At 44.4% G+C, this 25,853-nt stretch overlaps 1 protein-coding gene across 3 annotated transcripts in view; it reads left to right on the top strand.

Annotated features, from left to right (window-relative positions):
* Positions 1 to 682: 682 nt before the first annotated feature.
* The window catches only part of LOC113013792 (neural cell adhesion molecule L1.1-like), a 44,816-nt gene continuing 19,645 nt past the window's right edge, over positions 683 to 25,853 (top strand). For 2 of the 3 annotated variants that reach the window (XM_026154947.1, XM_026154946.1), the window contains exons 1-11: positions 683 to 844; positions 17,783 to 18,172; positions 19,610 to 19,624; positions 20,816 to 20,918; positions 21,393 to 21,559; positions 22,589 to 22,711; positions 22,998 to 23,168; positions 23,541 to 23,652; positions 24,264 to 24,448; positions 24,739 to 24,870; positions 25,673 to 25,816. In XM_026154947.1, the coding sequence (XP_026010732.1) occupies positions 18,028 to 18,172; positions 19,610 to 19,624; positions 20,816 to 20,918; positions 21,393 to 21,559; positions 22,589 to 22,711; positions 22,998 to 23,168; positions 23,541 to 23,652; positions 24,264 to 24,448; positions 24,739 to 24,870; positions 25,673 to 25,816 (1,297 nt within the window). In that variant the 5' untranslated portion in view covers positions 683 to 844; positions 17,783 to 18,027. The remainder of the gene's footprint in view (positions 845 to 17,782; positions 18,173 to 19,609; positions 19,625 to 20,815; positions 20,919 to 21,392; positions 21,560 to 22,588; positions 22,712 to 22,997; positions 23,169 to 23,540; positions 23,653 to 24,263; positions 24,449 to 24,738; positions 24,871 to 25,672; positions 25,817 to 25,853) is intronic. The other variant, XM_026154948.1, reaches the window with a different exon arrangement.

Here is a 25,853-nt window from a genome sequence, read left to right as displayed (position 1 = left end):
TATTCAAGCTTTAGCAAGAAACTCACTTTCAGGACCCTGAAGATGGAAATTACTAATTAATCAGTTCAGTTCAGTTTCTATTCATTAGTGTAGCTGAACTTAAAGGGTCATATTCTCCCTCTTCTGTCCTGTAATTCTGAATAGTGCTCCAAAAAAAGAAAGGGAAGAAGAAGAATATAATAACTCTAATTTCATGGATCCATCCATTATCTTCAATTTTTCCATTTCAGGGTTTAGGGGCTTTGATCGATCTGGTCTAAAATATCATAATTCAAAAAAAAATTTTAATAATTTTTAAAAAATCTAAAATATTTACCCAAACTGTAAGGCTTCCCTCTGTAATGGACCAGTGTACTGGCAAACAAACATCTCTTATTGAACTATAGGAAGCTTTTATAATGAGCTTGTGCTTCTGTGATTCAGCCATTAGCAGCATTAATGGATATAAGGAATATAAATATAAATATAAATATAAAAGACAGAGAGTATGGAGAGGTAAAAATAGGGGATGGGGGGGGGGGGGGGGGCTTTGAAGCAAAGAGGAAGGGAGGGGCAGGAGGTATATGGAGAGAGAGAGAGGGAGAGAGAGAGACTACAATAAAAAGGCTGATGTCATCTCTGTGAAGCAGCCAATCCGAGAGCAGCAGAGAGGGAAGGAGGGAGGGAGAAGAGGCAGAGCTCAGAAGGGTGTGTTTTCTGTACCACTGCAGCATCAGTGCAAAAAACGACAGGAGGAAAAGGCACGAGTCGGTGGACTGGACCGAGAAACAATACAGAGCTAGAAGAAGAGCCACGGAGAGGAGCCTGAGAGGAGGAGACACATCAAGAGGAGACACCTGCAGAGGTAGGACTAACACTGAAGCATCCCAGGCTTCTGCTGGTGTCTGGGTTTCCATCCATGAATGTGTGTGTCTGTGTGTCAGTGGGTTGGAGATCAGGGCTGGAGGCTCTAACGGTGTCTTACATAATAGGAAGGCAGGTAGTGTGTGAGCGACTGTGCTGAGATACTAGACAAGTGTTTGTGTGTCACTGTACATACATGTGTGGGTGTTGGTGCGCACTTCCTCCTGTCTGTGATTTCACCTTTTGACTCAAACATGCTCGGGTCAGTAAATGTTCACTCGTGATGTTTGTGTGGAGGTAAATCCATCTGTAGGGAGTGTCTGACCCGATTCAGCTTTTTAATATCTGATAAATCATCTGCGGCCGTGTGTTTTTATGAATATTGAATGAAATGCTGCACTATACCACATTATCGTGTTAAATTATTCACTGCTGCTCTGTAGCACGCTTCCTTTCATGCTAAAAGTCTCTGCCAGGAATGATTTAGTCTGATCTTTATATCTCCAAACAACATAACTGCAATTCCCATCTTGTGTCCATGCCAGCTTCCAGGCTGCTGTCCGCCCATGGCCTGGTGCTGAATGGTGCTGTTTCCAGGTTAACAGGGTCTTTGGTTTGTCCAGTTAGCGGTCCAAAACCAAGAACATATTCAGTTTATCAGCATTTATGACCAAGAAACGTGTAAAAAAAAGTGTTTCCTGTAGCTCAACTTCTCTCTGAATTGGGGGATAAAATGCAGGAAGAGAAAGCTGTGTTTGTCCTTTGCTTCTGTTTACTCTGGAATTCCTCTTTTTCCTCATGGCAACATCATTTAGGCCTCTTTGTCATTCTTTGCCTGCATTGTGGAGTTTTCTCACTTAAAATTAGGCCAGAACCTGAGAGCAGGAATAAGAGAGAGGAGGTGGAAGGAGAGCTGAAGGAGGGGAAGTTGATAAGGTGCAGAGTTTGAGTGAAACGGGAGGTGAAGGATTTAGCCCAGAAGAGCCTGAATCCAAAAAGAGCAGAAGAAATGAGAGGATGTGGAAGGTGAGAGGGAGCCTGGACTGGGATGAGAGGAGGAGGAGGAGGAGGGATATTTAGGGCTGAGTGGCGTAGGAGGATTTTTAGCCCTTTTCTCTTTCTCCCCTCCCCAGATCTTTGGCAGCAGTCAAACTGACTGAAACCATCTGCCTGCATTTTTTATTCAGGCTTTTGTACTTACAGTAGACTACCTCCAGACAGCCACATGAAAAAAATATGCATCATGAAAGGAGCGCTCTGCACAGCCCTGTTCTCAAGATATGACTGCAATAATTAACAAATGATGTTTTTAAACTTTACTGTTCTTTGAACAAACATATCCATCTTTTGTTTTTGCTGCCAGTAAGATAAGATAAGATAAGATAACCTTTATTAGTCCCACACGTGGGAAATTTGTTTTGTCACAGCAGGAAGTGGACAGTGCAAAAGTTATGAGGCAAAAATTAGAATACAATAAGAATAAATACAGTACACAACTGTACAGAATAGAATAAAATAATATACTATATACAGTAGAATAAAATAAAATAAAAATATACAATAAGATAAAAATAGAATACAAATACAAATACTATATACAACTGAGTAAAAATACAACGATGACAGAAAAGATTATTGCACTTAGTGTTATTGCACATGTGTGGATGTGCTTGATCAGTTAAAGTCTTTATTATGGAGTCTGACAGCAGTGGGGAGGAAAGACCTGCGAAATCTCTCCGTCCCACACCGTGGGTGCCGCAGTCTCCCACTGAAGGAGCTGCTCAGTGCTGTCACAGTAACATGAAAAAGTAGCTTCCCACTGTTTTGCAGCACGTCTTCTTTAAAAGACACTCTGAGCTGATCCGTTTCTGTGCTTTGAAAGTCGACTGTTTCCTGCCTCAGACTCAGTTCAACAGTCTTCTGTCATGTTTAGTGGAGAGGAAGCAGCAGCACTGACGCATTTCAGACTGAGCTCAGTTCCAGCTCTGCGTCTGCTTTTCGTTCTCGTGAATGAGTTTGAACTTATTAAAGTGTTTCTGACAGGAATTCCCTTAAACAGACTCGTGTCTGTGTGCAGCGCCTCACTGCAGACGGATCGCTGAATTTTTAATGATATTAAGTTGTGCAGATGATGAAGTTTCTCTATTTCACAATCAGACCATAACCTCCCCGTCTTTTCTTCTGAAAGCCTTTCTGAGATTTTTGTTTTTACCCTCAATGAAATACATTAAATTAAATTAAATAATGTATAAAATAAAAATTAAGTACATATATATTCTTGAAATTAGGAGCAGCTCTTTTTAATTACACTGACACTCACTGTCCTCTTGTCTTAATGTCGACAACATTTATGAAACTAAGTGAACGATATCTGCAGAACATTGATTTGATTTGATTTTTGACAGAAAAACGCCCAAATTAAACCAGCTAACCCTGTGTGCGCCGCTGGTGACGTGGTGATTAAATCACTTCTTCATCGATATATTTCTGTGTTTTTGCTTTTGTATCATCCAAACATTATGACACTTTAAATTCTTTAATATAGTTTTCTATAATGACACCAACCCGTACGTTGCAGAGAGCCAGCTGATAAGAAATGATATGAAGCTGACAGCAGTTACAGAGTGTGCGAGTGCTGGGCGCTCGGTGCTGTCCAACAATGTGGCACACACTGAGCCTCCTGTGTGAGTCTTATTCATCCAGACGGAGCAAACTCGCCCACCTGACACACCTGATACAGTTAAAAGCATTTGAAATTATTCAGACAGCCTCTATCTGATCAACCTGGATTCTGAATTATGACACAAAAATGATGACGTGTTTATTCATCTACATTTACAAGATCAATATACTAATAAGAGGTTATGAAAAGGGCAAAGATATAACAAGTGGCATAAATGTGGCCCATCTGTAAACATCTGTCACAGTTTCCAGGCTGGGAGCAAACATTTACCGAAGCGTTGATCCAGACGTGTGATCTTTGGAGTGTTTGAGGTAAAAATGATATCATCAGTTTTACAGATATGGGTAAAGACTCTTCACACATCAAAAAATTTAACTTTACGCAACATTTCTGAAAATAATATCAACGTAAACTCTGTGGCAGTTTCTCCACAACTTTTTGTGACTTTTTACAAATAAATATTGTCACATAAATATTCTCCATTAATCGTTTTCTGACGTCCCGAGCAGCATTTAGCAGCTCTGCATGCAGAACATGTCAGAGGAACGATGCGGTTGTTTAGCGGAGACTGTTTAAACCTGTTTAAAAGCGCTCTGACTGAAGTTGTTACTGAGAGTAATTCTGGGCCCTCGGGCAAGCCTCGGTGTCTACATCCCTACGTTAGCATGCAGACTGGGAGGACAACCTGAATTTGTCTTGTCCCAGCAGGTCTATCAAGTGGATCAAAGAATGAGCAGTTTGGACTAAAAGGTTTCAGCCGCAGGTCCGCAGGTCAGATGGAGGTCTGGGTTCAGAAAATAAGATTAGTCTGAATTTAGCTCTTTCTCAGTTCCTCTGTCCGTCTTTGCTCTGAGTGTCGTCTGTGATTCTCTTTGTGGCATTTCTCATCCATCTTCATCCATCTCGCTCTCACGCCCCCGCTCCCTCCCCCTCGAAACATCTTTCCTCTCTTTTGACCTTTTGTTCTTCCACATCGCCTTTTTTCCATTTTACCCTCAACAAATGAGGTCTTTGTGTTTAGAAATTAAGGAATGCCCTTAACACCCCCCTCCCATCTTTTCCTCCTTCCTTTTTCAAGTGTGTGTGGAGATTGGGGGGTGCGTCCATTAGCCCGGATTAGAGCCTGTAGGCAGGTTTTAACAGCCCCTCTGTGTTTGGGGCTTTAATCTCTTCAGAAGCAGCTAATCTGACTTCACTGGCTTTAACACACACACACTCACACTCACTCACACACACACACACACACACACACACACACACACACTCACACTCACACTCACTCACACACACACACACACACACACACACACACTCACACACACATACAGTGGAGTAAATGTGTCTGTTTTTGTGGGCAGTGTAGCTGATCCATGACAAGAGTCCATTCATGGCGTGACCACCAGCACAGAGACTCTATCAGACAAATATCAGACAAACAATATGATCAGTGACTCGGTGGACCAAAGGTCACATGACATACAGTCTCCTGACCAGAAGATGAGCAATACGAGACATAAATCTGATGCTTCTCACCAACCAGCAAAACTGGTTTGATCAAAGGATAATTTTTACCATATATTTCCTGTCATGTATCTTCTGTGGTGATGGTGCATGAGCCTCAGACTGCACTCACTCGCATCACTAAACATTAGTTTTTTCTAATGTCAGAGCTTTAAATGGTCATAAAGAACAAACATCCATTTGTGTTCAAAACTTCTCTTTAAAAAGTGAAACTTGAGTTTCAGGAAGCGTAAAGTGTGACTCATACAAAGCTGATATAGTCGAGAACAGGACGCCTCGTTTTTTGGTTTTCAGCGTTTTTTCATTTTTTTATTTGATAATAAACTGAATGTTTGGGAGATTTCGGGGAAAAAGGTTTAAAAACATCATCTCAGGCACTTTTTCAGTTTTCTAAAAAAGTTTTCTAAAAGAAATAATAAAATCCCCAAATAGTCTAATCAGAAACAGAAGAAAAACTCGAGTGGTCTAAAACGCGTTCATTTGTCCCTTCCCTTAATCTTTATGACACTGAGTGGAGCTCAGACTCTGTCCTGTGTTCATTTTGCTCACAGATGAGTCTGTTTCACTAAAACAAAGAGTGACTCATTCAAAGCCAGTAAACACTGATCAGTCACACCTGCTGTGACCTCTTTCACACTCCACCGCAAAAAAGAGGAAAACCTAATATTCATATCCGTGGTTTACTAATGCTGGTGTGGAGAGATTTTATAGACCACAGTGACCTACAGGAAATAAAGAGGAGTGAGGTCATCGGCCACTTTGTTGCCCAAAGAGAAGCTCGCCTGTGCGTTAGGAAACCACAGCATCCAGGCTCTGCTCCGCTTTTTTTCTGCTTAATGTCGTTCTTACTTGTTCCAAGTGAAACGTTTGGATCGTTCTAAAGATAAATATGTTCAGTGGGGATAAACTGAGCCGTCATATCGTCTTCATTTCCCCAGAATTCACTGTTAGATGGTTTCAGTCACCAACATGCTTCATGATGGAGAAATGTCTGATTGGTTCATCACTGCCCTTAAGTAAAAGTTCATCTTTGTGGCACGCAAATGTTATCTTTAGCATTTGTCTGATTTTTCTGATATTCGACTCACAATTGAATAATCAAGAAAATAATTCCAAAGTTAATAAGTGATGAAAATAATCCTCATGTCTGATTAAATGTCAGCGTCCGTGTCATCCCACAGCTGCAGAATTATCTCGTTTAATCCACGATTATCTTTGCATAATTTAACATTTCTTTGCATTTTTGAGTTTAATCCTGTTGCACCTCCAGTCGCCGAGTACTCGAAATAAAGCTTTTCAGTTTAAGAGATGAGCGCTCAGGAAGAGGAAATATGTTTCTCGATACTTTAGTATGTTCTGCATTATTTCAGCTCCTGCTGCTTTTCTTTTATCTCCTCATACCTGCAGCGACGGCAGAACTTTTTCCTGGGCTCACCATCTGTCACCTTATTTGTGCTATATTTGTGCGTGTGTGTGTGTGTGTGTGTGTGTGTGTGTGTGTGTGTGCACTTTAAGAACCTGCACAAAAGGAGGGAATAAGCTTCCCAAAAGCTGGACGGCTGCTTTAACACTGCAGACCACTCGTGTTGAGCAGAGGAGACGCGAGTGGGAACTGAGACAATGGGAAGAGAAACTGTGTGTGTGTCTGTGTGTGACTGAGAGAGAGAGGGGTGAGTTGAGGCGATGTAGGGAGTGGCACCGGAGAGAAAGCGAGGGAGAGGTGTGGAGGGATGGAGTGGGGGATGGGAGAAAAGAAGGAGGGGCAGTGTTGGGGGATGGGAAAAGAGGAAATATTGCTGTGTGCTGCTGGAGTCAGGGGGTTACCATGGTGATGGGAAAATGACGGAAAGGGATGGGAAAGACTGCCAATACACACACACACACACAAGCGCGTGCACAAACCAAATTGACATTTTTCTGTCTGATTAAATAAAGAGATTTACGTCAAATCTCCTTTTAATTTAAAGCTTCCTTCCTGCGTGCTCAGGGTGGGGCGAGCAGAGACAAACGATGCTGCAGAGGGAGGAAGAAGAGGAGAAGATAAAGACCGAGGCTCTGAGAGGAAATGCGATCTCCCACCTGGGAGGGGTGTAGCTGGGAGCCGGAGAGATGTGACGGTAGACGCTGATAAGTTAAAGTTATTAACTTACTGGCACATCAGTAAAGTTCAACCGGACTCAAAAAGAAGCAAAAATGAAATAATTGTGAACCAAACAGTGTGTTAAACTCACTTTTACTGTCTGTGTGCAAACAGGCTGTAACGTCTGTGACTCGCTGCTGTTTTCACACATGATCTGCATCCCTGACACAGACGTGTTGGGGAGACACGTGATCCAGTGCAACGATCACTGCAGTCTCCTTATCTATTTTGCCTGATGTGTAAAAGCAGCACGTGTATAATTTAACCAGCGTTATACTCTTAGCACCACCTTTTCCGTCCTTGCATCTATAATGACTCTGATGAACCTGCTAACTCACTCGCTTGCTAAATGAACAGCTAATGTAATTTAGTTTAATTTTAGTTTCATAATGAAGTTTTTATTTGAACCAAGTGGCTAATAATCAAGTGAAGGTTGTAGCTGTTTGTGTGAAATATCTGTGAAAGAAATGCAAACCCAGACTAAGCTTGCAGAAATCCTTCATCTTTGTTAAAGAAACTCGTCCGTTCGTGTTCTGTGTGACTTCATCTCCGCGCTTCAAACGAATTCACCTTTGTCTCGTCGATGCTCCCGAGCACCTGCTGGCTGTGACCTCACACCTCGCACATCAACAGGACGAGGTTATTATGTTGAGACAAAATCGAAGCCCGGCGTAGCGCCTTTTACCTGCCAGGAGGGATTAGGTGTGATGTGTCTGCAGCTGCTGTGAGTCTGAGCTCTCAGTGGATCATCAGCCGTGAAGAAGAAAGATCCAGAGTCAGAAGAGCCGCTGGCTCGCTGTGGTGTAAGTGGGTGGGAGTGCGTGGGAGGATGTGGTGGAAACAAGAGAGGATGTGTGTGGGACCACTGAGGATAATGTGTGTGTGTTGGTGAGAACATTTAAGTGGAGCTTATCTCCATAATGTGGATTCATTTTCTGTTTCGCCTTGGGCCTCACAAAGTTTTACAGCCATGCTTTCGATCTTTACACACAAACCTCTGTGATCTCAGTCGTTGCTGGGATTCATGTTTTCATACATACACCATGAACTCACTGCTTCCCTGAGCTCCACGAGCGCTACTTTCAGCTCGTTTGTTCAGCTCAGTGTTCTCGCTGTTTTGGCCACAGGCAGCCGTGTCCAACGATAAACCCAGGTACGCTACCTGTACAGCAGACGGACGCCGCGCGGGACTAGCCTGTGGGAGCATTAGCAGCTAAAGACTCGAGCTGGTGGTTAGATATGCTCACTCCTCCTGAACCAGCTACTGTGCGTCACAGCTGCTGTGATGGAGAGCATGAGTTAGCGTGAGTCAGGTCTGTCAGGTCTCATAAACCTGTGAAGCACCCGCTGGCATCACACACTGTTGGGAAGGAGAACATTTTAACCCAATTCCCGCCTCTTCCTAACCCTAACACGGACGTTTATAAAGTTCGATTCGATCTGAAACCCAAGTAATGAATCCTCCAATGAAAACAAAGCAAAGCGAGGAAAACGTGAAGGTTCAAAGGTCGACGTGAGGCAAACGTGCAATCAGACGCTGACGTTACCTAAAGTCCTGGAGCAGGTCAGGATCTGTGCTGCTGGCAGTCACAGCTGTAGCTCGGTGGTGTCTGAGCCGATGATGTCACTGAGGCGTTTCCTCTGTCGGACATGTTTTTATCGCCTCTTTCTAGAATGAAACCAGAGAAGAAGTGGGAGAGCGGTCTTTGCTGATCTCACAGCTCTCAGTTAAGTGTGCCCGTCACACGCGTGACACATGATCATGTGAGGTATTGATTGACGTCGCAGCTGAGCCGAGGGCCGAGGCCGCACGCCGCCGATTCCATGTTTTAATCCAGGATGTGTGAAAATGATTAGATCAGATTAACCAGAGAGGTTGTTGAATCAGAGGATGTAACATCCCTCGCTCGGACAACATGTTTCAGACTTCTTCTCTCAAACACATGAACAGTACTGCTGCCTCCTCACTTTCATTTCTTCTTCTCCTTCTTTATAGTGTTTGTTGGCTGTTGGCAAACAGTAAAATGGTGCATTACCACCACCACTTACTTTGATTTGGGTGGAGGCAGTGATAGATGTGTGACCGTGGGTGTTGTATACACCGCCCCGAGCGCTCTGTCACACTGTGGCCTCTCACAGCTGGCGCCACTCACCCCTCAGCTAAATCTAATGGACTCCAGCGGGGCCGGGAAGCCACCCAGCGCGGGAGCCGTTGTTTATCCAGGAGCATACCGTCACTAATGAGCAATTTATTCGTGCCTGTGTCGCTTCGTTTGCCTTCGTGGAGAGAAACGCAAATCATAAACAAACGTGCCGGCTTTGTGTCTGCCGGAGTGTGTGCGTGGGAGGGTGGGCTGTTGGAGGAGGGCGGAGGTAATCCAGAGGTGACTAAACAATGTCACACCAATAAGAGCTCATTTGAATGTGAAAAGCGTCGGGCTGAGCTCCGGGACCGACTCCCCACATCCCATCTGAAAGGCAAATACACAGAAATAACACAACGGAGCTGTGTGACAGACGCACATGTCTTCAGATGCTTCGTCAATTAAGTGATTAGTCAGAAATAATCAGGAACTTTTGATAACCAGCTTTTCATTCAACAAACACAAACGTTCGCTGCTTTTTCTGCCTCTGCAGGACAACAAGCCGTGCTTCAGGACTGACAGCCTGGTGTGTCTAACATTTGTTTAGTGAAATACTTAAAGCCTAGAATCAAAAATAAGTTTATACTCTTACCTGTGACCCTGTTTTTCGGGTGGGCTGCCCAATTCTGAGGAGATGTTTGTTTCCCTTTAAGTCTGAAACGTCTCGTTCCAGAAACATGAAGCAGTTATTCATGAAAATCCTCTAACGTTGCTGTCAAAGAGGACTGTTCTCTATCATCAGGGGTCTCAAACTCCAGACCTCGAGTGTCCTGCAGGTTTTAGATCTCACCCTGGGTCAACACACCTGAATCACATGACCAGTTCATTACCAGGCCTCTGGAGAACTTCAGACATGTTGAGGAGGTCATTTAGCCGTTTAAATCAGCTGTGAAGTATCGAGGACACATCTAAACCCTGCAGGACTCCGGCCCTCTTGGCCTGGAGTTCAACAACCCTGATATACATCTACCGGTACTACCTGAAGGAAGCTCAGCCAAGGCGGACGTTCACGTCGTGCCACAGACGGGGGCTGGGCAGCACACTGATACTGTCCGTGTCGACACTAAAGAAAACATTACGTTTGTAGATTTTTGAGGGGCAGGGTCATGAGCTGAACATTTCTCTCTCTGATTGTTTTGTTTTTTTCAGGTTTTATTCTTTGTTATTATTGTTTAATTTATTTATTTGATTAAAATCAGGAGGAGGCAGAAATCACCTTTCTGTTTTGTAAACATCAGCCTTCATTTTAAATGCTTCACCTCAGCCCATGAGCCCTCAGCCCCTTAGGTTACAAATTATACTAAAAAATAATTGGTTCATATGAACTTTGACCTTTGAGCTCTGCACAGTCAGCAAAGTTGGTGGGATTTCTCCTTGGGGATCAAGATGAAGGCACTCCATCAGAGCCTGGACTGACAGACTGAGCCTGGCTAAAACATTTCACCCAGAAATCACAACCTTGTTTTTTCAAAGCCTACGGTGTCTCCATTAACGGGGGGGTGGATGCTTCTGCCTTTGCTGCAGCGTGGTTCTTTCATGGTGGAGGCTGATAAGGCAGGAGAGTTTTCATGGTGAAGCATCGCCTGGAGCTGTTTTACAGGCATGTCGCTGGTGTGGAGGCAGAAAGAGGATCCACACAAACAGAATGGCAGAACAAAAGTAATGAAGGAGGAAAAGCTGCAAACAGAGAGGAAAAACAAAGCAAAGGCAGAAGAAGACGGCGGGTGGTGGGAGGCCTGTCAGCGGAGGAGCTTTGTAGTCGGTCAGAAACCTCCTCGTGATTATTGAGTTATTCATCTCTCCACTTCCACGGGGAAATCCCAGTCTGCTAAGATGTGAACACAAAGACAGCTTAACACTGACGTGTGTGTGTGTTGCTACATCCTTCGAGTTGAGGTCATCCCTGTAAATGACAGAGCTGATGGTGACATCATCTGTGCATCATAAAGCTGACAAATGCACAGCAGCTGAGTCATGACTGACAGGAAGAAAAACACTTCATGTTTCAGAAATCATTTAAACACTTGGGTTCAGTTTTTTTTACTCTTGGATCTGTATGATGTCATAAACAGGGGACAACCCTATTATGTTCTGGCACAGAGCCAATCAGAACGAAGTGATCTGAAAGGGGGAGGAGCTACAACAGATCCTCCACCTTTCCCTCTGAGGATGAACTGAGCGAGGCCTGCTATAAGACTGATCAATGTGATTAGTGTGAACTGTGACTCAGAGCTATAGAGTAAAAATATGCAGCTGAAAACAGTCATAGTTTCGTCACTGATGCTGATTTGAATCTGTTTCGGTGGCTGTCACCGCACACAGTGTGAAACATTAGCACATCAAGAAAATGAAGCCAGTGGAGGTGGGCCTTAAATTTGGTCTGCAGGCCTCAGGTGGTGTTACCTGTGGCTGTGAGCTCAGGGAACACTGACCTGATGAGTTTGAGGTCTGAGTCGCTCTTTCTGGCTCTTATTAAAGTTTGCTTGGTCAGACCTGGCCGTCCTCGTCCCATCAGTTTGTTGCTTGTCTTAAAAAAGATGGTGGAGGTGAAAACAACGGCTCCCGGGCCTGGCAGATCCCCATCTACTAAACAGAAGTGAAGAAGTTAAAGAATTGAAAAGGGGAGTAAGGGTGGGGAACGCAAACGAGAACGAACAGCTCGTGGAACTGAGGGAACATCACTTTCAGATCTCTCTTTTTTTCCCAGTAACATATTTTTTCTTTTGTTTTAATTTGTTGTAATTTTCAGCAAATCTGTTTGTGCTCTGCATGTTGGGAAAGAGAGAAATGACCTCTCTGCTCACTCAGTCACAAAGGGTTTTGTGGAAGTGCCTGCCACACTCGGTGCTCATCGTCTACCGAAGGACATTTGCACTTGAGTACTTTGTGCCTGGTTGCATGTGAAGAAACTTTACAAATCTGTAATCTGTTAAGCTGCTTGGAGAAGAGCCAAAGCCTCTTCATGAGAAATGTTGAGTCACTGCGGTTCAGAGGAATAAACCCACATACTGACTGTCACATCTGCTCTGCACCAACATCTAAAGATCAGATTAAACTAAAGTCATCAGATGACCTTTTTGCACTTATTCAATTAAAAAATGACTTGTTGTTGTACACTGATGTCACAGACGGCCATTACAGGAAGAGAGCAGTGCAGAAATGTCAATTAGGAAAGAGTTTATTTTAAATTAAACAAGCAATTTAAAATGTTTCTTAATTTATGGTGTGTGCAGTCAGTACTGTCAATGCTGAATGCAATGGGATTTAGTGCAAGACAATAAACCAAGGAGCAAACAAAGTCCAAAAGAGGAGCTCAAAGAGGAGCTCTAAGGACTTTTCTAGAGCACTGGATGCTGGGCTCAGGTGTTACCAGTGATGCTGAGTGTTAACAAGCCACGCCTCCTCTCTAACACCTGCAGAAAGGAGCTGTCACGCAGACAAGAGGAAAGTAGAGCGAGTTGTAAAAAGTGATCTTCTTAAAGTAAAGCCAGCTCCAAATGTTTTGGCTTTGACTCTACTAAAGTAGCTTTGATTGAAAATTCAAAATAATCTTTCTTTATCTTATACAGAGCCTCAGTTCATCCTAACCCCCTAACCCTAACCCTTTTAGCTCCTCCCCCTTCGAGTCAAATTTCTTCTGATTGGGTACAACCCATTACAAGTAAGAGGCCTGAAGAGCAGACGGGTCCACTGTGCCTGAGATGACCATATATCAAACTTCAGCTGTACAGTTATAACATGCAAGTCTATGGGACGGACTCACAGCTGGAGTCTGCCTCCAGTGGCTGTTAAAGGAACTGCAGCTTGAATTTGGTTCATTTTTTCAGTCTTCAGGTTTCCTCTCAGATGCTAACAGGAAGTTTACCCACACTTTGACAAATAATTATGACAGAAGAATCTAAAGATTCAAAATGCTTTGTAGCGTTTTGTGATGTGTGTGGAGTCTTAGAGTCTGCTGTGGACATTTCAAAAAAATCCAGTTTTCGGTTCCTGACATTGACGTTTGTGTTGATGCTGTTACACTAGGTTTAGATTAAATTATGGAAAGTTCGTATGCTGATTATTTTTTTCATTCTTCATTCAAGATAGTGATCCTTACCTCACCTTTAGAAGATAACATTTTCTGCGAGGCAGATTTGTTCATTAACAGCTTTCTTTGTAATCCGGGTGCATTATGCTTCATTAAAAACATATTTGCTTTTGCACATGAACAGTATATAAATGTCATTTCTCAGAGAAAGGATGTCTCATACATATCATCCCCCCTGCTATTCACACAGAGACAGCAGCACGTTTAACTCAGTGGTGCTTCATTAAAATGACACTTCATCACATATTCATGAGGACTGATGTGAAGGACATCAGCAGCTCGATCTGCAGACTGTCGCACACACTTAGCAGAGTTCACCTATAGACTGTCTGCTCTGTGGTCTGTGTGTGTGTGTGTGTGTGTGTGTGTGTGTGTGTGTGTGTGTGTGTGTGTGTGTGTGTGTGTGTGTGTGTGTGGATGGAGTAGTAAATGTGAGATGTGTAATGAATAATGAATTTAGGGTGAATTTAGGTCATGCGGGCGAATAGGAGGGACAACATGGGAATAGCTCTTTCTTTCCTCATCTCCGTACACCTGTGTGTGTGTGTGTGTGTGTGTGTGTGTGTGTGTGTGTGTGTGTGTGTGTGTGTGTGTGTGTGTGTGTGTGTGTGTGTGTGTTTTGTGCAGACTAAAAGGGAAGTACCCTCTCCTCCCAGCATTTGCTTAATCTCTCCATCCACACGTCCCTGTTCTTTCCTCCAGATCGGAATCTATCAATGAATTAATTTCTCGCTCTGTCGCTCTCCATCCGTCCACCTGCATCGCCTCCCTTTGACTCTCCGATCCCCTCCCACCTCCCCACAGACTGCTCCACCTGCACCCGCCCCGTCTCCCCTCCTCCCCTCAGGCTTCCCTGTGGACGGGCGGGTCCACCTGCCTCTGCCTTTTGAAGCCCTTCAGGTTCTCTGGGATGGCTCAGGACCCTGAAGAAGCCGAGGGGGGCCGCAGAGAGGAAATTGGTACAGTATGTTTAATATTAACCGGCACAGAACGGAAACATGGCTGCCCACAGGGCATGAACTGCCTCTTTACTGCGGTCTGCGAGATTAACAGCAGCTATTAAAATGTCCTGTTTGGGCTTTCAGTCATTAAACATTTTCATTCTTGAGAGTGAGCACTCAGCTGGCAACCCAACACTCAGACTGGGGTCTGGTAATCTCTGTAACATATGTAAGATATGACTATAGGAAGAATATACAGAGACCAAAAGCTTTCTATTTAATTATTCCTGCGGTGTCCGCGTTGCTGCTGTAACAGTGTGAATTTGCCAACACTGCAACTAATAAACTTCTCTTAAATCAAAGAAAATGTCCATCCCAGTTTGTGAGAGCTCCACGTCAGAAGAAAACTTTAACACTTTTAGTTTTCTGTGGAAAAAACAGCAAATAATAAAATTTTTGGAGCTTAACTTTTGCTTTATCACCATAAAACCTGCAAAGTCCCCTCCTGCCTGCTACATTCATGTCTGCAGCTGATATACAGTTGTGATCAAATGTGTGGTATGTTGTGTTTTCTTAAATCTAAGACTGCGCCGTGAACACGCAGGGCGCCGAAACTTGCAGCATTAATCAGATCTGAAACTCTTCCTCCTCGTCCTTCCTCTCTAAATCCTAAATGGACTTCCTGTGCTCTCACGGCTGATTTAATTCAAGTGGTCATAATGTGTCAAATTTCCAGGATAACAAAGAATCGGTGAGAGGCGAACAACACGGTGCGTTTAATGTCATTGTGCACCAGCAAAAGCAACTCAACGAGCTTCCTGTCAGCAGAGGTCAAGCAGCTCTAAGCTGTAGCCTCAATAAAGACTCAGAGTGTGTGAAGGAGGCGACCCTCCATCAGGCGCCTTTAGATTAAGACTTGATTCATTAACGAGCTCCGCCCCCTCCTTAAGTCAGTGCCAGCAGGAGCACCATGAATATTTAAATGAAGAAAGTCTCTGTGGATGATCATGTATTTCTGTTTTTTTAAAACCTCCATGCTGAGGACGAGGCTGCTGTTATTAAAGGAAGTGGAGCATGCTGGGATGTTTTCTTCACCCGTCATTTATTACGTCTGTTTCATTTTTCTGTCTGAGCTCGTTACATCATTAGACCCACCCCCATCAGTGACGAAATGACAAACACACACACACACACACACACGCACACACACACACACACACACACACACGCACACACACACACACGCACACACACAGACTCTCACACACCTTCTGTCCCGCTGTGCCATTTGGCTCATGTATTTTGAAAATACGCCCGGCAGGTAACAGCAGCAGCCCGACAGGCGGGAGCAGGTGTGTGTGTGTGTGTGTGTGTGTGTGTTTAAGTGACCGTGACGCAGGGCAGATGTGAGTGTGTGTGTGTAATCATGAGTGATAACAATGAAAAACTAGAAGAATAAGACTCTGACAGTCATAGGAACTGAACGGGGGTCCTCTGTGTCCTCTCTGTGTTTGTGGAGATGCTCAGAAAGACCTGGATCCTCACAAAGAGACAGTGTGTGTGTGTGTGTGTGTTTGTGTGTGTGCTGGGGACAGGTTGTGTAATTATGAGATGTTGGAGGGGGTCTACATTAGCCAGCTGTCACTCCTCGCCCCTCACCCCATGTGTGTGCTTTAAGAGAAGCCTCGGAGACGGGCCTTGGCGGAGGACTGCTGGTGGTTACACTCACAGATTGATAAGTTATGACACCTCCTGTAACCTCCTCTGCCCTCCCTGTCTGTTAGTATTCTCACTCCGGTGTGTCAGCGTGGAGTCGGTACAGTCGGAGCATCTTTAAGCTGCTGCAGCATCACACCAGGCATAAAGTCAGTGTATAAAAACTTGTATTTCCATAATTGTCCACTGAGGGAGTGAATGAGGGAGGACAGTCATCCAGACCCAGACCCTGTTCATCTGCAATATGTCATCCATCAGTGCAATTAGACACTGACAGCAACACTGGCTCTATTCGATTCTTTGTATTCATCTTCCATGAGCGATGCGTCCTCTCAGCTCTCTGGTGAAAATGACATGAGTGACATGAACTCTTGGACAATCTATCTTACTGTCTTCTTATGACTCCAGGTTGTTATTTACAGTCATTTTTTCTAACTTCCTGTCTTTTAAAAAATTACATAAAGTTGTGAAAAGAATCTAAAGAGGCAACTGACTTTATATTCAACGCATCTCTGTACTGTGTCAAAGGGATATTAAGTCAAGTTAGGTGCAGGCTGTACTTCAGTGTTGAATTGAATCAGGAAAGTTATAAGAACCTATTTGCTTTAATAATCCTGGTTAAAGGCAGAGCCTCCTGAACAGATATAAAAACATACCCAAAGATAAAATGCTGCCCCCGGTGGTGAAAGTCTCACGACGCGTTACAAAATGCTTGTTTAGGATTTGTCCTTGTTAGCAGACAAACAAACTGATTCATGCAAATGCAAAAACTGCACAATGAGCTTTTTTGGCAACATGATACCAAATAAATCAGGAGCATTTACAGTAATTTTCCTGGAGGCATGAATGGTTTGGAGTGGAGGAAACACTGTTTCAGGCTTTAGCATGAAAACCTGTCACAGATGTTTGGCTCATTCGAGGGATCTCCCTCAGTTTCTTTCATTTTTTGCTTGATCAAAGTATTCCCATACATGGAGCCGCAGCCTGATTTCATGGCTTTGAAGTAGCACAATCGGCTATTTTTAGACTGGCTGTTAGTTTCAGCTGATCAGCTCGCAGAGGAGGAGCGCGTAATCCCCAACTTCAAGTACAAACAAGAATGTGGCCAAACTCGGAGCGCTGAGGGTTCTTCTTTTGGCCTTCATGTCGAGGCAGCAGTAAGATGATGAAACAAAAGGGAGAAAGCCTGATCCATCTGTGTCTGCTTTCACCCCCCGACACTCCTGCTGTCACGGGTCAGTGTTCAGTCACCAGGCAGGGACAAAGGAGGAGATGTTGAGATGAATGGAAATGCGGCGAGTGTGGCAGAAACACACACACACACTCAATCTCTCTTTGTAATGTCATTAGTGGAGAAGCTGCTTCCTGCTGCTTTGATCTGATCTTGACTTTATCGAGGTGACCCGGCCGACTGTCTGTTCTTTATCTCAGATTTTTGTGGATTCTGTACTAAATTCAAACCCAAAGTGAATTTAAATCTTAGAATTTATTCTCAACGTCACAGATGTGCCGTGGATTCATCGTGATGTGATTTTGGGTCAAACTTTCCCCCCTCTGGAATACATTAATATTTGTCTTCTGTTGATTTATGTTTGGTCAAATTAACCATGTCTTTGCTTCTTTCCCCTCCCCTCCTCCCCTCCTCTTCTCCTCCCCTCTTATCCCTCTTTGTTCTCGGGGTCACCCCCCCCCCTCCCCCCACAGCCAGCTCCTGAAGAAGCGTTTGTGGAGCTGACGGAGCGAGGAGCGAGCCTCACTCACAGTTGGGCTGTAAAGGAAACAGACACACCCACCAACTTACTGCTGTTTACTCCTCTCAGCTCTCCCTCAGCTCCGGGCGGTCCCTGGAGTGTGTGTCTGCCTTGGTGTGCGTGGGTGTGTGTGTGTGTTTCTTTATGTGTTGATGAGTGTGTGGGTGTCTTGCATCACTTTTGATGGGACATTGAAAGATGTGTGTGTCACAGAGTCGGTGGATGGGCTGTAGGGGGATGTGCTCCCCCGCCCTCCCGCTGCTCCTCCTCCTCCTGCTCCCTCTGTCCTTCCTCTCCTCCACGCCTCCGTTTGCTCAGGGAGCCATCCACATCCCCGAAAGCTGTGAGTACTCCCTCCTCCACTGCACACATCACACACTGGAAACACTGGAAACACTGGAAAGTGTTTGTTTTTTCATTTCCAGTAAATATTTCCAAACCATTTCCTCAGAATTAACAGGGCTGGGAAGTATGAGGGAGAATTTCCACATTTGGCTTCTCTAATCATATCATTACTCTTTGAAATTAAGTATCAGGTCAGTAGATTTCTGCTGTAGCCACCAACTTGAATTATTTCATAGGCATCAGGGGAGGAGTCTAAACTACCCACGAGCCTCTGATGCAGCGCTGTGGAGAAGAACCAGAACTATGGATTTCTTTTTTCTTTAGCCTTTGTCAAGACGTAACGTTCAACATTTGATGCATTTGGTTGAAATGTTCGCAGAGACATCAGGTCAGTTCAGGTTATTTATGTCGCTCCAACTCACAAGAACAGTTGCTTCAAGACAGTTTAGACTCCAAAGACCCCATAGTATGCTGTGAAAATCAACCCCTCCCCATACGATCAGCACATTGTGACAGTGGGAAGGAAAAACTCCTTTTTAACAGGAAAAAACTTCCTGTAGAACCATCAGTTGTGGAGTGAGGGGTGACAGAAGAAGAGAGAAAAAGAAAGCACCGGGAGACATCGTCTGTGAGATCATAGAGCTCTGCAGTAGCCACAAACTCTCCTTCAGGGTTGTCTCCTCGAGCACCTCTGGACCAAAGCTCACTCTGACCACTGCGACGTCACCACAGACCTCAGACTCCAACAAAAAGCTGTTCGCCTTTCAGGCATCTGAGGAAAAACCTTTGATGGAACTGACCAGAAACGTGACGTGTGCTGATAGGGGGCCATTTAAAGGTGGATCCTTTGGTTCCTGCACAGTAAAGTTCAGTAAAGCTCTGGTGCTGTGTTTATTCCTGTCAGATATGGAACTTTCGAACACATCTAAGCACAAATATAAATCCAAACAATCAGGTTAGAATAACCTCTGGTCCTGGAGATAAAGGTCAAAGGTCAGCAGGCTTATCACACTCCTAGAGGAGAGGAGGGGAAGCGGGAGTCAGAGGAGGAATCAGGTTCAGTCTGACCTTCGGTAAACGACCTTCTTTCTGGGTGTGGCAGGAGAGGAAGAAGAGAAGGATAGGAGGAGGAGGAGGAGGAGGAGGAGAACGATGGGGGAGGTGGAGAGAGGGGAGGGAGGGGAAGGAAAAGGAGACACGGGGAAGAAAAAATAAGGAGATGGATGTAAAGTGACCTGAGACGCCAGTGTGTCTGAGTCAGAAAACCAAGAAGGAAGATAAAATCCCTGAGATGTTGTCACTGTTAATAAAAATCCTGTTAATGAGCAGATCTTGTCCCGCTCGGGGAACAGCATGAAGAATGTGCCAGCATGTGTTTGTTCAGTCTGTAAACCTTTCCTTTCTGCTCTCCTTTCACTGCTTCCCATGGACACAGATACAAAAGACAACAGTAAGTGATTTTCTTTGTTGCTGTAATGAAGAAATGTGTGTCGTGTCTGCAGCTCTGACGTGAGCGGTGCTTCATTGGTAGAAACCTGCTCCGGACGTCTGCTGACTGTGTCTCGCACCTGCTCACCTGCACTTTTCCTGTTAGATTTGTCAAAGCAGAACATCTCTCCCCTGCATCACTCCACACAGACACTAAGGAAGAGATCATGTCCTCTATATTAGCTCATTTAAAACTGATTTAATGTTATTTTGAGTATTTTTCTGAAACAGATGTACGGATATTTGGAGGGCTGAAACTGCCACATTAGTCATTTCATTGTATTTCTGTATAGTTCTTGTGCAAAAGTCTTGGACCACTTTTCATTTCTCTGTATTTCTTGGATTCGGTGCAGCAATTTAATGAAATGTGCAAACATACATAGAAATGAACATGACAGAGTTTGTACAGCTCCAACGAACCTGAGTAAATGTTTGTCATGCGCAGCTTTATTTTTCAGCACAAACTGAACTCTGTCCTTTCAGTATGTTCAGGAACAGCTCTCCACACATTTGAAAACAGCACAGGTCGACCAAAGTGTTGTACATGGTAAAAAAAAAAAAAAGCAGAGCAAACACACACAAAGAACAAAACAAAAACTCAGTCATAACTTAAAGCTGGTGAGTAACAGTGTGTTTTCAGACGGGTTTGAAGATGTTGAGTGTTGGAGGGATCCTAATTTGAAGAAAGTTGCCCAAAGTTTGGGCGCAGCAATATCACAAAGGTCTCCTCTGTGTTGTAGCCTGCTTCTAGGGACGATCAGAAGCTACTTATCAGCTGACCTGAGACTCATTTATCTACAAAATATTTTATTTAAATATACAATGTCACAAAATATCAGAGTATTCCATTAAAAACTGTAGTTTTTAATTTTTGCTGTTATTATAGGATGTTTATCTTTTTTTATTTTTGAAACAGTGGCTCCTGTTAACCACGATGGTTTTAGAGGACCTGCCAGAACTAAGAATGATGAATGAGCTTCAGTCAATCCCTCTAGATGTGTCTCGATCTGTACGCCCTACTTTACCTGCCTGTACTCTGCCAATTTCATTACTGTGTGTGTGTGTGTGTGTGTGTGTGTGTGTGTGTGTGTGTGTGTGTGTGTGTGTGTGTGTGTGTGTGTGTGTGTGTGTGTGTGTGTGTGTGTGTGTTCAGTATTTCAGCCTCCAGTGCTGACAGAGATGCCAAAATCACACACAGTGTTTTCTCTAGAAGACTTCAATCTGGCCTGTGAGGCCACCGGGAACCCGGCACCCATGTACGTACACCTGTGTGTGTGTGTGTGTGTGTGTGTGTGTGTGTGTGTGTGTGTGTGTGTGTGTGTGTGTGTGTGTGTGCTGACATGGCAATAAATGTCCTCATAATAAAACAAGAACAAAATTGTCTCTCAGCTGTTTCCCTCCCCGAGCTCGTCCCTCTCTCCACTCCCTGCTTCTCTCGGGGAGACAGACTGTTAAAAGTAATAATAACAGCTGTAAATGTTACACTTCCTCATATTTATGTATTTCTGTATTTCAGGCCGTCAATCAAAAGGCTGAAAATTTTACATGAACCTGTTTCCGGCTTTGATCCAAAGATAAAGACTCGCTGCTTTATAATGAAAATGTAGATCCTTCAAAATAGCTCACAAATAAATAGAAGCTGTTTTCTTCATTGTGTGATTTAAGGTTTGTTTCTGTGACTTTGTAAACTGCTGATGTGCTGACAGCCGTTCTCCCCTCTGTGCTCATAGATTCCGTTGGCTGAAAGATGGCGAGTTGTTCGGATCTGAGACTGAAGGATCCGGAACGCTGAGAGGCGACAATTCTTCCCTGGATATGTTAGAGGGTGAATACCGCTGCTACGCCTCCAACAGTCTGGGCACCGCCATGACACAAACCGTCAAAGTCAACGTAGAGCGTGAGTCACAAACTTACTGTAAGCACACAAAGGCAGTCGGTGTGCTCTGAGGTTCACACCTGCTGATGCACAGATGTCACACGATCATATAAAATCACACACACACATCAGTGAGTCAGTGAGGTTGATCGGGGCCACCTGTTCTGCTCGCTCATCTCAAGTTGCCACGGCAACCATTTCCCGGAGACAGCACTGTGACGTCACTCAGTAGGGAGGATGTACCGTGGGTGTGGAGGATGAAGCCGATGGCTGCGGTCAGCGTGCACACAGACTCACTAAAATCTCTCCAGATGAAATATTATACTGTACGGGCTCTTGCTGCCCCGGATCTCACCTCCACCGTGGTTTTGATTGCAGTTCAGTTCTTTCAGATTTTATTTATTTATTTCCTCTGCAAATTACTTCCATAATTTGTTGTTTTTCTTCCTCACAGTTTTTTTTTTTCTGTGATTGAATATTGCTCTGTGACTTCCAGAGAACCATTGTTCTCAATTAATTTGGGAAACTTCAATGTTTACAATCAGCTCAGCCAGCGTTTGTAAAGGTTTTGATGACTAAATGTCAGTTTCGACAGGCAGCATGTGGTCGAGGTATCTTGATTTACCCAAAGCACCATCAGAAAGCTGCTTTTAGCAAATAAAACTTTTAAACAATGTTTCAGAGCAAAATAAATAACTGGCTGATGAAACCTGAGAAGCTGTGCAGGAAATATGAGATTCAAGTTAATCATGTGACCCAAAAAGACAGATGATGTCACTCTGTGTCCACATGATTGTAAATATGCAGCTATTGTTTCAGCTCCTCTTAATTACAAATGAACCCTGGCATTGTTTTTATATAATTTAGGCATTTAAAGTCTATTATCCTGGAGATTTCCTCCAGTCCACTGTGTTACAACAGCTGTGGAGTGTATCTTTACAATTATCTTCTTCCTTCTTTGTATTGTTTTATTTTGCGTCACTATTTTCATTGTTTCTTCATTGTTACCTGCACAAGTATTAACTTGTATTCTGCTGCTTTGTGTTTCAGCTCAGCCAATTCTCATGAAACAACAAGTGGAGCGTGAGCGAGGACTCGTGGGACAGAGTATGGTCCTGTCCTGCAACCCTCCAAAAAGCTCACCTCCTCCCAGCATCCACTGGATGAACATAAGTGAGTGTGCCGATCTGTTTCCTGTCCCGTTCATCAGCTGCCTGCCTCTGTGACACACAGACTCTTTATGTCCACTCTCCTCCATTTTTCTATGACTGACCTTCTCTGCCTTTTCAGTTATCAGCTTATTGAGGCTGCGGTGCAATAAAGCGAGGTGCTTATTGTGCATTTGAAGAGCAAACTAACCAATTTCATTTTACACTGACGTGAAAAACATTTTCACCTTCCACTGCAGTTTCCATGCTTTATTTCCCACCTACATTAAACTGTCCCCGTCCCGGCTCAGATTTGATGCACATTACTCGGAGTGAGAGAGTGACGATCGGCCTGGACGGGAAGCTGTACTTCGCGAACCTCGTGAAGAGTGACAGCAAAGAGGACTACATCTGCCACGCCCAGTACAGAGAGGCCAGGACTATTCTACCTGCCACTGCTGTCTCCCTCTCTGTCAAGCAGAGTGAGCGCACACACAACGCACAATGCACACAAAGTGTTAAATATAGAGATAAGAAAAATCAGAAAAGTGAGTCAGAGCATCACGCTGTCCTGTGTGTGTGCGGACCGTGATCACGCTCTCTGTGTGAGGTAACATCAGCCAGAACAGTTAATTATGTCATGCAGACTACACTGTAACACAACTGAGACACCAGTGTTTGTTCCACTATGATGACGCGTATATGCTCAGTAACTAGATCACAGTCGACTAATCAGCCCTGCCCTGTAGGCTATTTGTCTTCATTTCATCATTTATTGTTGCAATAATCAGCATGACCGTGATGATCGAGCTTCACAGTTTCCGTGTCCTGATTTCTGTCTTCACATCGTCCAGGTAACAGCGTGGCTCATGGAGGAAAACCCGAGTTCTTCCACCACAGGAACCACTCCCAAATATCAGCCCTCAAGGGGAACAGCGTCACCCTGGAATGTTTACCCAGAGGCCTGTAAGCATCTCAGTGTGTGTGTGTGTGTGTGTGTGTGTGTGTGTGTGTGTGTGTGTGTGTGTGTGTGTGTGTGTGTGTGTGTGTGTGTGTACTTCCACCTTCAGTTTGTTTACACGTGAAACTCATGTCATGTTTATGATCCTTGTGGCATAAGAATGACTGACCCACCTGGTTCGCTCTTTCAACGCACTTTATTCCCAGTTGCTGCTCTCATAACACTCAGCTGTGGCTTTTCTGCTACAGCCACACACAACAACAACAACAACAACAACCACACTCAGGACCCAGTTACTGTTTCATATTTTCTCTGCTCGTAAGAAATTGGCCTGCTGACCTCATGCAGCCTTGCTCCTTTTTCTTCATATGAAATCATTTGATCTGTTCAGTTTCATTCTAATGATCCTGCTTCCTGTCTATGGCAACAAATGGACTCTCACTATAATTTTGAGTTAATGATGAAAAAGGATGTTACATCATTACCAAGATCATCTGCATGCACTCAGCTCTAATTTCCTCCTGTGATCGATCTTCTGTTCGTCGCCTACCTCACTTCCATGATCGGTTCTCTCTCACAGTCACATCCTTCTGTTCTTCCATGTCCGTCTCTGCAGACCCACACCTCAGGTGGAATGGAAGAAAAAGGATGGTGTCCTGGCAGACACAACCGGCCAAGTTATTAACTTTGACCGCTGGCTCCACTTCGACAACATCACCCTGGATGACGACGGCGAGTACGAATGCAAAGCCTCCAACACCCACGGCTCCATCACGCGCTCCTTCACGGTCACTGTGGAAGGTAGGCCGCTGAGCCGAGCGCACAGACGATCACGGTGCTCTGCTGACCGTGAGGACGTGATCTCTGTGTTAGTTTGAACTCTAACGTGTTTGTGCTCCTCTGTCTGAGATGATTGTGAGTCTTTACTGAAGAACATGTGTACATGTTCACAACTTCAAAGGAGCACTTCACTAATTAACATCAACAGGTCCTGAAGCCTGTTCAGAGTTACAGCCAAATGTTCAACAGACAAGTTCTGACTCTGAGATTTATATTTTAGGGTTTAAATGCTGCTTTTCTTCGTTTTCCAGCGGCTCCTTACTGGATGAAGGAGCCTCAGAACCTGATGTACACTCCCGGGGAAACAGTCCGACTGGACTGTCAGGCGGACGGCATCCCGAGGCCCAGCATCACCTGGAGGATCAACGGTCAGCTGTTAACAGGTACAGCAAGATTCTGACGGACCTGTTTGTGATTCTTTGGGGAGAAACTGTAGCACCTGATGTGTGTGATTGATACTCAGGAGTTATCGATTTCTTATATAGTGCACATGATAAACTACCTTTAAACAGCTGGGGCAAACAGACTTGTATTACTCTGATGATCAGCACTTTGCAGAGTGAACCGTTCCTTCGGGTAACTCGATGTTGATTCTATTAAAGCTTGATGGCCACAGACATAGATTTGAAGGCTGGGCAGAGCGAGCATTTCCTGGCTCCAGGCTGTCGACTTTCTGTGGACAGAGAGCCTCTTAAGCTTAACGTGAATTAGATGGACTCACCAAAAGAGAGAGAGAGAAGTGAGAAGATAGAAAAATAAACAGAGAGTAAGGAAATAAATCATCAGAACAAAGAAGAGGGAGAAATGACTGAATCAAAAGACCGGGGCAGAAAGAACGGACGATGGAAATGAGACAAAGAAAGAGTCCACATTTCTGTATCAAACCTTCTTCTTGATGTTTCGCACATTCAGAGTTTACATGTTACTTATGAAGATGGGCTTTTAGGAAAATTAAAATGAGGAAAGAAACTAAAAGCCACATAAAAGGAAGAAAAGGAAGGAATATGAGCACACTGGGAGGGAAACTGAGAAAGCAGCAGAGGGAGGGAGGTGACAGGCGGTGACAGCTGCTGCTCCTCTCAGTGGGCCTCAGCTTCTCTGTTAAACAGTTCTTTAGATTCAGCCTGTTTCTGTTTGACAAACTCTACATTGCCTCCTCGCCTCTTCCCCCCCCCCTCCCTGTAGAAGTGGATGAAGAACCTCGGCGCACGGTGACCGCAGGAACGCTCATAATGAAAGACGTGAACATTGGCGACACGGCCGTGTACCAGTGTGAAGCCAAAAACGACCACGGTTCCATCCTCCTCAACACCTACCTCTACGTCGTCGGTATGTTTCCCGCCGGGTTCACGTCCTTCTTTGTTCT

This window comes from Astatotilapia calliptera, chromosome 20 (assembly GCF_900246225.1).
Source record: "Astatotilapia calliptera chromosome 20, fAstCal1.2, whole genome shotgun sequence".
Classification (NCBI taxonomy): domain Eukaryota; kingdom Metazoa; phylum Chordata; class Actinopteri; order Cichliformes; family Cichlidae; genus Astatotilapia; species Astatotilapia calliptera.
The sequence above is the reverse complement of the archived record's forward strand: the minus strand, read 5'-3'. Positions and strand labels throughout refer to the sequence as shown.